General features: G+C 33.6%; 4 protein-coding genes across 7 annotated transcripts in view; 1 reads left to right on the forward strand and 3 right to left on the reverse strand.

Moving 5' to 3' along the window:
* Positions 1–2,673: 2,673 nt before the first annotated feature.
* LOC125816314 (uncharacterized) lies at positions 2,674–6,322 on the reverse strand. Of its 4 annotated transcripts, none has more exons than XR_007442223.1 (4): positions 6,072–6,279; positions 5,440–5,600; positions 5,137–5,204; positions 2,674–2,880 (listed from the first exon to the last, which is right to left on the reverse strand). XR_007442223.1 is itself a non-coding variant. In XM_049495901.1 (4 exons), exons 1-3 carry the CDS (start codon positions 6,218–6,220, stop codon positions 5,182–5,184), a joined length of 291 nt encoding a protein of 96 aa, XP_049351858.1. In that variant the 5' UTR covers positions 6,221–6,322; the 3' UTR covers positions 2,674–2,880; positions 5,137–5,181. The 4 variants fall into 4 exon arrangements, 3 of the variants coding, with proteins under 3 accessions (XP_049351858.1, XP_049351857.1, XP_049351859.1); XM_049495901.1 differs by having other exon boundaries at positions 5,482–5,600; positions 6,072–6,322; XM_049495900.1 differs by lacking the exon at positions 5,137–5,204 and having other exon boundaries at positions 6,072–6,322.
* A 963-nt stretch (positions 6,323–7,285) lies between these two features.
* Positions 7,286–9,132, reverse strand: LOC125816380 (uncharacterized). Its single transcript, XM_049495985.1, has one exon. The coding sequence runs from the start codon at positions 9,103–9,105 to the stop codon at positions 7,495–7,497; it is 1,611 nt and encodes a 536-aa protein (XP_049351942.1). The 5' UTR covers positions 9,106–9,132; the 3' UTR covers positions 7,286–7,494.
* The window catches only part of LOC125816391 (cysteine proteinase RD21A-like), a 215,690-nt gene continuing 207,612 nt past the window's right edge, over positions 7,473–15,550 (reverse strand). The window contains exon 5 of the mRNA XM_049495996.1: positions 7,473–7,683. Within this exon, the coding sequence (XP_049351953.1) occupies positions 7,682–7,683 (2 nt within the window). The 3' untranslated portion in view covers positions 7,473–7,681. The remainder of the gene's footprint in view (positions 7,684–15,550) is intronic.
* LOC125816414 (LYR motif-containing protein At3g19508) lies at positions 12,795–13,278 on the forward strand. The gene is made up of 2 exons (XM_049496020.1): positions 12,795–13,016; positions 13,155–13,278. The coding sequence occupies exons 1-2, from the start codon at positions 12,807–12,809 to the stop codon at positions 13,206–13,208; spliced, it is 264 nt and encodes an 87-aa protein (XP_049351977.1). The 5' UTR covers positions 12,795–12,806; the 3' UTR covers positions 13,209–13,278.

Genomic DNA, 15,550 nt, shown 5'->3' on the forward strand with positions numbered 1-15,550 from the left:
GTCCATATTTTTTTTTACTAATTATGTTGATCACTAGGTCACACTATTGGATGTTGGTACTTTGACCTTTCTTTCTCTGGATCAGGGCTTCTATCATTAGCAAAAAAGGTAGGCCATTGGTAACTAAGTGGTCCTTAGACCTAGTACTATGAAAAAACTTATTTGACCTATTGTAATCTGTTACATGTACACCAAAGTGGTGCATTCCAACTTTACAAGCTTACATGTGGTCCAAAGTACCAGTTAGGTTTATTCCTTGATTTAGGTACAAAAGAAAGCAATAGGTCTGCTGACCTAATTTGAAGTAGCAGTGAGATAAGGCATATTGAAGAGGATAACGATGATGATGAGACTAGTCAATCTATATGTCCTTTCCTATATCTCAAAGAACCTTTTCTCTGAACTATGGTTTCTCAAAAAGAGATAGAAGAACCCTCCAACTAAAAAAAATATTCTTGGATTAAGACACTTCTTTCTAGTGGAGGGCCTATTTAAACTGAGGAGAATTTTTAGTATTGGAGCTTGGCCAATTAGGAGCCAAAATGGTGCCTTTTTAAGTGGCAAAAGGATGTAGGCGGTGTTGTTGATTATTGGACGGACGGAGAGAAAGAGATAATGAAAACGATAGATGTTCGTCTTGATTGGTTGAATGTACTTATGTAGCTTGGAGATCTTTTATTTTGATTTTTCCGGATTGGACCTCGATTAATCAGATTCATGCATTACAAGATCCATTTCTGGGGGCAACGGCTCCCAATAAGATTTTTTCCGTATTCAAGGTTCGAATATGAAGGCTTTGTAACGATGGAGGGAGTTAAATCATTCCACCACAATCCATATTGGTGAGATTTTTTATTATTCGTTAAAGTTGAGCAAGTGCAAAGTCAACTATGGTAAAGATCAATAAAGTACTTAATGACTTGCATGAGACTAGCTAGCATACTTTAGAAAAAGAGGGTATCATATCATGGGTAAGCTCATAGGGGCATCATGAGGACCACCTTTAGGGAAAATGCCAAAATACTTTTTTGTTCACTCAAATTCTTCTTTTAGGAAGGACGTATCTTTTTCGACCATTCTTTGTCATGAGGGGTTACAAAAACACTAAATAGATCTGAGGAAAATAGTTTTTCCATGAGCGCAAGTAATAATTAGCTCGTTGGGCACAAATTATATTTAAGTATTTGCAAATATGGGTAATTATTTCTATATGCTGGACTTTAGTAATGGTCTGGTTTGAATGTACTTTAGTATTTGCGACTAACATTTTTTGTTTGATTTAAATAATAATTAAAAAAAAGAGTTAAGTCAAGTGTCTTTGAATATATTAGTTGATTATTTTTCTTTTTATATCCATATTAAAAATCATATATAAAAAGAAAATATTAATAATTCACCTCATAAAAAATTTCTTGTGATTTTACAAATAAATGTGAACACTTTTAAAAAAAATTAATTATAGGGGTAATATAGGAAAAGATTGATTAATGTTTTCTTGATTTAGTAAGGTGGATAACTAATATGAAATAAATATTTTTAATAAGATGATCAATTAATATGGGATAGATTGGTAATTCATTACATTAATTTTAATCCAAAATTTTGTAATTTATGGAATTATGCATTTGGCGGAATTCTAGCGGTCACATCAGATTCCCTGAATAAAAGATCAAGAGGAGTTTGAAAATGTCGGAAAGCCTTTTATTCTGTCTTTTGGGAAAAAAGAAAAAAAAAAAAAGATTTGCCGTCCTTTGTTTGGTTTATTTATGGTGCAACTTGCAAATATTTATGTGTTATCCACTTTTACTTGTTCAATATAGCAAACATATTTTTTATTTTTTATTTGTCCGCCTTAGCAAAAAAGACAGTATATTTTTGCATGTTAATTTACTCGTTCTTTAAATTATTTTTTAAGACTTAAAATTATATCTCAATTAATATGAGTGATATGATCAAGTATACACTTCATTATAACAAAAGTGCAAAATCCATTGTGGATAAGTTAAAATGAACAAAAGGAATATTTATTTATAAAGATATAATAATTGATGTATTATATTTTATCAATTTGATCGTATCTAAATCCTTTCAAAATAGGCAGATGGGTAAGACGCACATTTTTTTCGCTCCACAATAAGAACTTAATACCTTTGATTAAAGATAGGGAGGGAGGGATTCCAATCATCCTACCACATTTTTATTGGTATTTATTCTTTATTAAGTTTTACGTACTTTAAGTAGTTTCAGGAATAGGAATGTTGGGATTAAACTAGTAAGATAGAGTACTACCAACATTGTTCAGTTAATAACTTTCACCAAGCTAAAAACAGTCCATAATTAATCATAATAAAGTATCCAGAATTACAGACTATCGCTTTCATTTTACAGGTTACCACTTTTTACACATACTAGTTAATACTACTTACAGCTCAGAACATTTTGGCAAAATTAGACGCCTTCATTTGGCAAAACTGTAGTGTATCATTACACTGACAATTAAAAATGGCCACAGTCAGGCACGATTGCTCCTCAAGTATGTTCACAATATACAGCATAATCCCGGTTCAATTTTATCAACCATACTGGTAAAATTCCATTCTAACATCATACTAGATTGCGAAAGAAAGTAAGTTTAAGAAGCATCTTAAATGGCATACATAAGACAGGCCAAGCATAAATGAACACTTAACTGAAATAAATTTAATCTCTATGATACTGTCGGAAACAGATTTTCTAGTTTATCTTTAGAATGTGAAAAAACAAAGATTAACAGTTATTATTTTCTGCATCCAAAACAGATTGTCAGAGATGCATCAACCTGCCAAGACTACCATTAACCTCAAGCAACTTTGTGCTGCTCCATTAATTGTGTTCAAGTACCTGTTAGATACAAATCATGTGGTATCTGTGTTAGTCAATGCAAGTTATAGAACTATTAAAGCAATTTTAGTAGTGCCAGACTGCCAGGTTTCAAAGGCAACTCATGCAATTTAGGTCCACCATCAAAAACACATGGAAACGTGCTGGTACTCTTTGACAAAGAAATCTTGTTGAAGGAAGCACACCACATAGCACTCAAACCTATAAAGCGAGGTAACTATGCATCTGGATCAGAAGTAGTACATTATATTACAGCACTCTGAGTGGATTTGAGTGATTCTAGCACTAATTTAAACTAAATTTCTACCAGGCAAATGACCTGAAGGAGAAAGCTAATAAGAGAAAGGTGATTGATTTTGGTCTGCAGTCCACAAATGATGGGAAAATGTGGACTGCAGGCTCAATAGATGATGATGTTCAGAATTACATGGAGGTCTGCTAGTTTAGGTTTTGTACAATATAGACTTTCCACTTATCTAAAAACAAAAGAACGAAGAAACTTTCTTAGGTCCTAATTCTTTCCTTCTCCAGTTTCCCCCAACTAGTGTTTTGTTATTTCTGTTTTTCTCTCATCGAGTTGTTATTTCTATAAATATTATAAAGTCTAATGAACTCCTGTGTTCTTTGGTTTTTGCTTCTAAATTATAACTTGTTCTATTCAGATTCATTGAAGTAATGTAAGTGTGTCTTTGTATTAGGGGCAACAACCTCCAATTCCAAGTTTACAAGTTTTAGGGGCATCCCTAGTGTGCACACTTAATTTCAAGAAGAGAACTAGGATGCTGACTGATTAAATATGTTTTGTCTGACCTTACAATCCCTCTTGAACCCAACTAAGATAATTCCACAGGATGGGATTAGGTAGGCCAACAAAGCTTCATCTTCACCTCTATGTACACACTTTTCACCACAACAGCATCAACTGGGAATGAGGGACTTTTCACCATTTTTTGTACATTGGTGCCTCCTGTTGTATATAGGTGCTTGATAGCAATAAGCAAGAAACATCTTGAATTTCCAAATCTTACTATTTGGTGCTGTAAACTCTTACAAGGTCTCTATTAGAGATTACTAGTAAAATACAACAGTCTTGACCATCTGCTTTTTTTCAAACCACCACTGCCTATTGTGAACCATCTCACAACCTGCCATCCCACACCCAGGGGCATCTCCCTCACCTAAATGTTTTAGTTACATTTTATTGGCTTAACATATGGCTTATTTTACTTGCTTGTCAGTAACAAATAAATGGCTAGACCATATAGTTGCATCCAATCCTCCTATGTTGCATCTTATCTGATTGAATTTGAATCCAACCATCCACGAGTGGGCACTAAAGGAACTTCTCAAAGATAGGAAATCCATTACGTGATAAAGATCATCTTCCAACTTGTCATAAGAGAGTAGTCACCCCCAGCAGTGAATTCCTGTCCCTCCCAACATATTTGAGTGTTGTTTTGAATCTTAATTCCCTTTAGATTACTTCCGTGATGTCTCTCTGATTGCTATGCCAATTGATTACCAATTAGGTTAACTCTTGATAACTCCACTATGCTATGTCACTGGTCCATGGAAAACATTTGAACTGAAGTCTCCCATTCACAGATCACCTCTTGAACAATACTACAGCATCATACACTTTGACTGAACTACTTACAGATCTACAGTTTGTAATAAGAAGAAACTGTCTTAAACTATGAGGTAATTTTTGTTATTCCATACTACAAAATGAATAGGAATATTTGGGAAATAACTTTCAATTTACACCAATAAGAAGAAACTGTCTTAAACTATGAGGTAATTTTTGTTATTCCGATACTACAAAATGAATAGGAATATTTGGGAAATAACTTTCAATTTACACCGGTGTAGTAAAACTAGAAAAGAGCAGAAAGACAAAAATTGGCTCGAGCCTATTAGTTCCTTAAACACCAATGATTATGCTACGCTTAAATTGACGAAACAGCTTTGATCATACAGATCAAATTTTACTATGCAGAAAACAGGTATGAGAAGGTTTAGCATAAGAAAGAAGAGTAAAACAAAGAGAACTGCAAGGCGAATGGACATATGAATAGCTCCCACGGATCAAATGACTATCTATTTCATATAACGCCTCTCAAACTCTGAAGACCTGTGATTTCTCCCACTTGATGCATATTTATTTTCATCAACAATGCAGAATTGCTAACTTAAGATGTATTATATTATCAATCAAATACCATAAAAAAAGAAGGTGGAATATAAGAAACCTACAATGCTGCAAAATGTCCCACTGGAGGTTTGGAAGTGCTGCTGACATCACCCATCTTTTCCATTCCTCCCTATAAATCCCCAAGTCCTTTTTATCAACCAATATCAACAAACAAAAGCAATATTTAACTAGAACACCCCTCGAGTTCACCAATGAAAAAGCAAACAACATTCTCACTATGCACAAAGAGCATGCTGAAAAGAGCAATTCCAGATGCAGAAGACACAATCATGTAAACAAAGTCTAAAACTTCTTTCCAAACAAAATCATCTTATTCTTCTATCCTAAAACGGAACAAGACTCACAAAGAAACTACTAGCGATCCTGACAAGAACGTTGGAAGGTACCATGATACAGCTCGCAGCAAGCCCGCACGTTAACTGTCAAGTGAGAAGTCAATCGAGTTCCAGCCACCACATTATGCAGCGGCAAAAATGACTGAGTACACCCCAAAGCTCCCAATGTCCTAATCAGATATAATAATAATAAAAACTTGTGAGGAAACAAATGTGAAATACAATATTGATGGAAATTCTTTTTTTGATTAGGAAAAGTAATACTCATATTGATGGGATTCTTAACAAAAAAAAAACACGTCAATCACAAACTAGCTGCAGTGGTCAGTGTGAATCTCCCACGTCCATTCTGCTATATTTCACCTATCTAATTCTAGTTTAACTTCACATTTAATAACAATAATTGATATGCCTCAATCACAAACTAGCTGTAGTGGATCAGTACAAATCTTCCACGTTCATTCTACTATAATTCTCCCATCTAATTTTAGTTTTATCTCACCATTCAATAACAACAATCAATACGCCTCAATCCCAAACTAGTTGGAGTCCGCTAGTTAAATTTTATACATTTAGTCCTCTCTATTGATATACATTCCGTTCCAATACGCAATAAGTTTGAAAAAAGTTAAATAGAAGACCTGGGACTGGTAAATGAGAAGCGGCGCGTGTTGGAACGAGGGGCGGAGATCGGAGGAGTGCGAACGCGGTTAACAGTCGGAGATGAACGGGAAGTGGAAGCTCTAGCGACGGAAGCGAGTGATCTGGTGACGGAACCACGCCAAGCCATAGCTGCTGAATTCTGTGGATTTCTTCTAAACACAGCAAATTGGTCTTTGTGGGTTTAGATTAGGGTTTAGGGTTATACTATGGTGCTGCGCTTGACCAGGAAAATGAACGTGTACTCGCCCAAATGAAACCAGGGAGTACGATTAATTACATAACTAGTCCCCCATATGGTGAATATTTGTTTTCCAAACTAAAGTCTCGTTTGGATTTTAAATCTACATTTTAAATTTTTGTCCTGGAGTATTTTTGGTACGTCTAACGTCCCACTTCAAAACTCGTCTTGAACGCACCTTTGAAAACGATGCAATAATGCTATAAAAAACATGAATTCAAAATTTTATTCTATTAGAGATCAAAAATATACTAATATCACGCTCTAATAATCAAAATCAACCAACTCTAGCTGAAGCTTTAGGCAAAATCACAAAATGTACAAATGTCCCACTCTAATGACCAAAACCAATCAGCTTTGGCTCAAGCTTTAGTTCAGGTATTTAAGGAAAAATATTTGAAGCTGTAAACATAATTGATAACACCTGTAAAAGAAAAGGAGAACATTGTATAGCCATATGCAAGAAAAATGTAACTTCTACCTTATTTTATAGCAATTTTTTAAGAAAAGAATTTAGGGATTTTCTTAAAAATTAAAATAAATAGGCAATAGTCATCCATAAAAATAATAATCAGTAAATATAGATTTATATTTTATATATATATATTTATATATAATATATATATATATATATATATATATATATATATTACAAAATGATATATTTTTTATATATATTTAACGATTGTAATTATTTTTGATTGACCTGCCAAATATGTAACTTGTCCAAATTCTTACTGTTAGATTAACAATTCTTATCGAATTGATCTTCTCAATCTATATTCTTTGTCCCGGCCTTAAGTTGTCCACTCAAAATAAGCTTTATAATAATATTGAATTTTTGTGGACATATTTTGGTTGAATTGACGTTCATAATGTGACTATTAATTCGACAAGCGTTATTTTCCATAAACATATATCCAAAAATAAAAATAGAAGTTTGCACATACTTCATCAAAATATGATAGCTTTATTTCCCATAAACATACATAATATACACAAGCTTACACAACATATTAGTATTACATGAAATAGGTAGTTATAAGTCACTTATATATATATTACTATTCCCATAAATATACATAATATACACAAGCTTACACAATATATTAGTATTACATGAAGTTGGTACTTATAAGTCACTTATATATTACTATTAATTCCTAAAATATTTTCCCAGGAATCAAAGGCAAATCTACCTCATCACACCATTCCACAAGCCTAGTCTCGTAATATGAACTTTTTACATTATTTGGCCAATAACTTAACCATACTTGACCCCCTACCCTCCATTTCAACACACTTCCTTCCATTTCTTTGCTCAATCTCCATCCTACTTCTTCACCACATTCCTCCCCAGCAAATACCAAACCACCCTTCTTACTAAATGCCCTATTCCCTCCAAAATATCTTCCTCTAAAATTGTTCATAAGTTGATTATTATTATCATCCCCGTTAACCGGCTTCCACGTGGCGATTTCACACCCTGACATGTGGTCATATAATATCGCTTCGTAGACAGCTGCATTCCCTTCCGCTTCTTGGTCCCACCTCCAATTTTTCATCTTTGATTTTGTTGCCATCTTTGCCCTTGTCTTCACTTCTGGTTGTTTTGAGTTTCCGAAATTGCCCTTTAAGACCCTTTGCATTTCAAATTCACGTTCGACGTTGTTAGTGGACCGGCCCAAACTTAACCCGCCAACATAATTAGCACCAATTTCTGGCCCAACCCAAACTCGAATCCTAGATGGAAAATGCTTCTCTTGCAAATAAGAATCTTCTTCATCATCATTTTTGTTAAAGCCCAATCTTGCCACACCAAGACGTATGTTATCCAAACGGGCTCTAACTTGGATAAACCCATCATAGAATCCAACTGTATATTCAAACTGTATCACAGCCTCAAGCTGTTGATGGGCCAGTGTATATTTTAGTGCAATTTCTTTCGATTCAATAACAGGAAATTGAAATTTGTCAAAATTCATGCGCGTGGGTTTCATTGCCTTTACAGGCGCGTATCCTTTTAACATCCATAACCCGTGAGCCTCCGTGGCGTATGAAAATCCTAAGTAATGAGATGCTAACGGCGTTAACGACTTTAATCCTACGCCGCCAACTTCTCTTAAAATCAACCATTTTGCTAACATGTACCCAAACGTGCGCATGAAACAAAGTTCCACGTCAGTCCCTACTGTTATAAAGAAGGTTCGCAGAACAGGCGCGTGCTTGCACGAGAAGGCTTCAAGGTTCGGAGCTAGCAGCGAGTGGAAATAAAGAGACCCCACCGCCGCCGGCGCGTCGAACGCAAACATCCAGAAAAGTCGCGTGAGGAAGATGAGATTGAAGAAGCTTGAGAATGATTCCGGTGAGTGGGAATCGAGGATCCATGAAACCGGGTCGGGTTGGAGCTTCTGAAGCTGCGAACGTGGGCATGAGCTATCATGCGCAGTTGGTGAACGCGAGATGATTTCTTGAAGAAGTTGTAGAACAAGTGGCAAGAATGGCTTGTCCGATGAAAGAGGACATGTGTCAGAAACCCAGATGGTCACCTCTTCTTGAGAGGCGTCATGAAACCCCAACAAACATATAGAGAAAACCAATGAAGAATTTGTCTCTGTGTTATTAGGGTCAAGTTTTTTCTCAGCTTTGAATTGAATTGACTGACTGGAATTGGTTATGGAAGTAGCAAGATTATAAATGAGAAAGTAATCATCATTCTCGATACTCCATTTTTCTGAGTCAAGAAGTTCACATATCCAAGACCAAACATCCATGATTTGTGTTTGATTTTGTTGTGTCTTAATTTTGCTTTTGAAAGTTTTAAGGTTATACTTGTGTGGGAGCTAAGTGAGAATTTATAAAGTGAACGAGTGAAGAGAGAGTGGCCAACATGGAGGTAATTTTGTTCGAAAGAATTAGCGGTTATAATTTATTGCATTAAATGTTCCATATATGTTTAAAAGATTTTTTCTGGTTAATATTTTTCTATTTTGATTTGTATTTGGAGAGAAGAATTATTGGGGAAACATACAAATATTGTTTTTTTCTTAGGGTACTATTAGTTAATTAGGATAGAGACTTATGTGGTGTAAATAGGAGGGACGTCGGAGTCATGCATGCAGATATGCCAAATTTCTATGAGAATTTAGAAAGAGTGTGTGGAGAGTTAGCAACCTTTCATGTTTCAATGACAAAACGGAGACATGGGTTTCGACGAGGGCAACATAAATTTAATAAGTATATGTTTTCAATATTGTATGAGAAGATAATGGTTTATAAGTCATTATCATGAATTGGGGAGTTCACAAGGGTCCAGGGGCAGAAGACTGTTCATCTAAATTTATTTTACAAAATATATACATATAAGTATTTATTTTTTTTAAAAAAACTTATGTATATATATAGATCAAAATTAATCTTTAGCGATAATTAATTAACAATAATATAGTTTAATTGCCGCTAAATATATATTTTTAGTGGTGATTAACACTCTTTATAAAAGTTCCTAAAGCTTATAGCGACATTAAATCCAATGTCAATCAACAATGCTTGTGAAAGTTTTATCACTATTTATATTGATGTGTATATTTATTGCTACTAAAAATTATTTTTGTAGTAGTGATCTTGAACTCCTAAATATAGAAATATAGATTGTTTCGATTATTTAGGAATTCAAATTTCACGTTAAGATTCCAATTAGCTCAGATCTCAATCACTATATTTATTTTTTTCAAATTCTTATAATGGAAATTTTGAATCCGCCGCCTATCACAAATATACATGCAACTGGCTTTTACGGTATACTATATTCCACGCTCAGTTCCTAAAAACGAAGTAAGGACTCTCGTGAAATAGACGTGTTAATTTCTAGTACTATCTCTGTCAATTAATTGGCGGTAGATTTTCACGGCTTAATTTTTAGAACGATTTCTTTTTCTTTCCAGGGGAATAAAGTTGAATTCTCCATGCATATATGTTATTGTAAACTTGTAGTCCACGAAAGTGCATGTGATTTCATTAAAAATAGAGTTATAAATATTGTAAAGCATATATAGATTTTAATTTGTTCGTCTTAATTTAATTAAAAAATAATTTAAGAATTTTTAAATTCTTTGATCTTAAATTTAAAGACATCAATAATGTATCAAATGCTTTAATAATTTATTAAATATATCGTGTGGAACATAAAAATTAAATATATATTATCCTAAGTATGTTTAATGGCTAAAAGCAATTAAATCGAAATTGTTATACTACTAATTAAAATAGACACGTGTCCATTTAATAAGAAAATAAGAAGGGAAAATTATATAAAATAGCAAATTATTAATTCAAATTAAATGCTATAAACACAGTTTGATTTAATTGTAACTCGTAGCAAACTGTTGAACTGTATAAAATGTGTTTGTGTTTGTATAAAGTAAGTGAAAATTATATATCTACATATCTTTTCGTTCACCTCTCTCCCCAGAGAATCTCGTTCGTCACTCTCACTCGCCTCTCTCACTTTATACAAACACAAATGTATAAATTGCATTTGTGTTTGTATAAAGTAAGTGAAAACTATAAATATACATATTTTTTCGTTCGCCTCTCTCCTCAAAGAATCTCGCTCGTCACTCTCACTCGCCTCTCTCACTTTATACAAACACAAATGTATAAATTGCGTTTGTGTTTGTATAAAGCAAGAGAAAATTGTATATACAAATACATATATTTTCGTCCTATACACTTATAATTATACAAATACAGATCTTCCCTTGCCCAATTTTTTTGTCGTTCTCTCTTTCTCGCTTTATACAAACACATATTATACAATTGATTCTTTTGTATATATATACCGAAACAAATTATAAATTGATTCTTTTGTATATGTATACCAAAACAGATTATACAATTGATTCTTTTGTATATGTATATCGAAATATACATATTAATAGCCATAGCAAACATAAAATTTATTATGGAGCGCAATTATACAAACTATAGTTATATCATGCAAATATAATTTTTATGTTTGCTAAACCTAAAATTGCTCTAATAAGAACTCTAAAAAAATAAAACAAAATGGAGGGAGCCAAATCCTAATAGTAGGAGACTAGGAGTAGCTAACCAAATTAAACTGAGCCAGCCTTGTAGTGGAGAAATACATTAGGCCCAGTACCATGTTGGGTTTTGGCCCTCACTCATGATTAGGAGTGTTCACGGTTTGGATAAAAACCGACCCAAATCGAAAAATCGAACCAAATCGATAAAATAAAATCAATTTTATTTGAGTTTGGTTTGGTTATGGTTTTATTCAAAAAAATCAAAGAAATAACCGAACCAAACCGATAAATTATATACATACATTTTATTAATATACATACTTAATATATTATTTTTATAAATAATTTTAAAGATCTTATATGTTTTCATTATAATTTCTTTAGAATTTACTTATTGAAAGCAAAAATGTCCAAGGTGAAAACATTTATTTTATTGATTTCATGTATAAGAGTGTCTATGATAATTCTCTGTGGACTGAAAATGTTAATGTTTCTTCCTTCTAAGCCAATATAGTGAGTTTTAAAGCTTTAATCATAATAAATTAAGTGATCGAAAGTTCAATAATTTCAGTCATTCTAACTATTTTTTTTGTTTTGAATGGATTGTTGTCACTTTTTTCATATTTTGAATGAATTTTTTCTTTTATTTTTGTGTATGGTTAATAGCCGAATAACCAAACCAAACCGAAACCGATAACCACCAACCGATAAATGTATATTATATTTGGTTTGATTTGATTTTGATAATTTTAAAACCGATTAAGTTGGTTTGGTTTTAATTTTAGTCAATAACCGATCCAAACCGACCCGTGAACACCCTAGATACTTTGCACAAATAGTATAATTGGCACTGTTTAAATATCGTTAATATTAAAATATTAAAACTATAATAATCTAATGACTAATGTTACATATTCATAACTCATAAGAACGAAAAAAAATCCAGTTTCACAATTTATGTCTGGCGGGACAAAATTTTAATATAAATATTATTCAACTTTTACTTATTTTGCTAAATTTTTAGGAGTTCAATGAAATTGACAGATCTTATCTTATTCTCATAAATTATGTCAATGAGATACAATTTTTTATATATCTTATTAATGGTTCACAAGTTATATCAAGTTTCAATTGAACATAACTTTAAATACAATCTTTCATTCTATATATTTGGTTAAATATTCATAAATTTTACCAGATTGACAAAACTTATGTTTCTTGCCTTTGTTATTTGGAAAAAAACTTGCTTTATATTTTTTATTTTCAATTTAATTTAATGTAGCATTGCGTCAATGGTTCAACAATAATCCGGCACTAAATCTGGACCCGATCCATAAGGCTTCACGACTCGGAAAATTATATCACTGCGCATTAGATAGCTTGGAGAAGAGGCGAATTTTTTTTTTGCAAATTAGGATCGGTGCTAAATGATTCTTCAAGAAATGCAGAAAGCTATAGGTGCTTACAGGGAAGTGCTGAGGCTGGTGAGGCAACTTCCCAAGGACTCACGGCCTTACTACGCAAAATACGCCCGAGAAAACTTCGTCAACTACAGAGAAATCGACTCAAATGATCCAAATGCTCTCCAAGAACTCCTTCAACGAACTTACAATCATTCCCTCTGGGTCCTCAAAAAGGTATCCATTAGCACTAAAATAGAGGGACTTGCGGTCTAGCAATTGTACAATTTAGTAGCACCGTTGTTTTTTTAACGTTTATTTTGAATTGGATCGAGTAATTGATAGACCACTGTGCGATTTCTTGTTGTTTTTCAGTATTCGGTGGACCAATCTGCGGCGGATCGCTTGAAAAATATATGCTCTGACTGATGTCCGGCTTGTCTACCAACTGTTTGTTACTATTTCACTAAGAGATTTGTTCGTTTGTTGCTCTTTCTTTCTTGCTTGTACTTTAAATTGGGATATTCATAGACAATTGGTATACAGTTTCTGATACTTCATAATCTTGTGTTTCTGATATTAGGATACAGAAGGCGGTAGCTTTTGCAAATGTAGTTAAGTTCTGATAATAACTGTTCAAAATAGAATTCATGAGAAATAACTACGTAATTTTTAGTAAGGTATCTTTTTTATTTTTGAAGGCTTTAAGTCCAAGATCTATCTATGATAAAAATCAGGTCGAGTCAAACTTTCACATGTGATGGACAAGTACTTTGATAGGAAATGGGTGGACAGATGCTTGAAGACTCATTTCTTCTTTTGCACATAAATGGGGCTTTAGAAACCCAACACATTTACTGATTTACCAAACTTTTTGAAGCCAATCGTCTTACTTAATAGCGAGGTGCATCACGATGATAGTCTCTGGTTGTTATGATAGTTAGACACCTTATTTATTGTCACTTTCTGGTTACAAACTATACGTCACTATCACAGTGTATGATCTCCAGTTTTTATGAGGTGTTAGTGTCACTTAGAGTCTTGCAGTATATTATATGGTGTTGAACTACACTATTGTATTAAGATGTACCCATGTTGGAGAGACTTCAGTTGTATAGTCAGTTTTAGTCCTGAAGAGTTACTGATCCTGAAAAGGTAGCTTTGTAAGACTTTAAGAGGTTAAACAATTAAATCTGAAGCCGGCCAACTCTTGGCATAATTAATCACCTTACATTATTGCGTCTCTAAGTATTGTTAGGGCGCTGCTGTATGCTTTGTGTTTTGAGATGGTTCTCACATATAGTTTGCACATGAATCTTGCTAGGGGAGAATGTGTATAGGATCATAAGTTACCATCTGGTTCCAATTTCAGAATCATTGGTATAGCATGAAATGTGTATACACTAAAGAAAACAATTGCAGACATGTTCTTTGCTCTACCCAGGTTTCTCTTCGGTCTTTTGTGGGTCGTATTTTTGTATCTAACAACAAAGTTGAAGCTTCCTTCAGTATGGAGAGAAGTTATATGTTGGACAATGAAATGGCTAAATTATTTTGCTTTAATTAGGGCTTAATAAGTGTGTGAATTCTAGTTTTATTGGAAATCTTTGATAATATAACTTCAAACTGCTGATTTTCAACATATCTATCATTCCTAGATCTGGTTGTGTTTAGCACTACAGAGATGTAAAGTGCCAGATCAATATCACATTAAGTTCTACTTTGTTAGAGATATTCAGCAGCTGGTAGAATTAACTTCATAGATTGTAGTTTCTTCTATATGATATATCAAACAAAGCATCCTAATTTTCTTCAGGTTCATGAATTAGTGAAAGTTGAAATGCTTACTATATTAGAGGCACATTCCATTACATGCCAATGTGCTTTTATAGGAAGTGTCCTCATTTCTTTATTTTCTCACTTCTTAATAGATAGATGCTTTTTTTGAAAACCAAACAATAGTGTAAGTTGTGCTGGTCCTGTTCCTACAGAAATGCAGCAGCGGTTTCCCTTGATGAGTTTAGTCGGGGATGATAGTAGAAAACTGAGGAAGGAACAAACTTTATTTGCTAGTTCTTCGTAAATCACTTGTCAATTGTGCTGATCAAAATAGTGCATAGTGCTTACAATGAAAGTTCACTTGTCAAGATGCAAATATGCATTGGTATATTAGGCTCAATCCGTGTTCTTGTCAATCCTAGGCACCTTGATTTCTACTTCATAGGTGATGCCATCTGTCTTCTACTCATTAGTTATGTCCTGTTTAGAATTTAGTTCTATGAGACTTAGATTAATTTTCATCCCCCCCCCTCCCCTCCCCTCATCTTGTATGTGAATAACATCCTCTTACACCCTCCCCCCCCCCCTTCCCCTTCCCTCATCTTGTACGTGAATAACATCCTCTTACACCCCCTCCCCCTCCCTCCCTCCTCTCTATCTCTGTCTCTCTTCAGGAAGAACAGGTGGCTTTATTTCTGTCACTTTGATGTAATTTATTTTATTAAAGATGGTATGTTCTAAAATGAAGAAATATAGAGGATGTGGGAATGCCATGGGAAATGGAAAAGCACTTGTAGCCTTACTTCCCAGTTCCCTGCTTAGAAAAGTGTGATTTTACATCTCTATCATTATGTTTCTTCTTTCTTTTCAATGTATGCATATGTAGTGTCTGTTGAGCAGTCATTTCTACAAGTCGGATGAAGAGGTTTCGGGTGATTTGTAGCAGTGAAGTTCGTGTCTGTATATGTATTAGTTAGTTCCTGCTTTAGCGC

This window comes from Solanum verrucosum, unplaced genomic scaffold, assembly GCF_900185275.1.
Source record: "Solanum verrucosum unplaced genomic scaffold, falcon-dt-bn FXZP01000261.1, whole genome shotgun sequence".
NCBI classification, from domain to species: domain Eukaryota; kingdom Viridiplantae; phylum Streptophyta; class Magnoliopsida; order Solanales; family Solanaceae; genus Solanum; species Solanum verrucosum.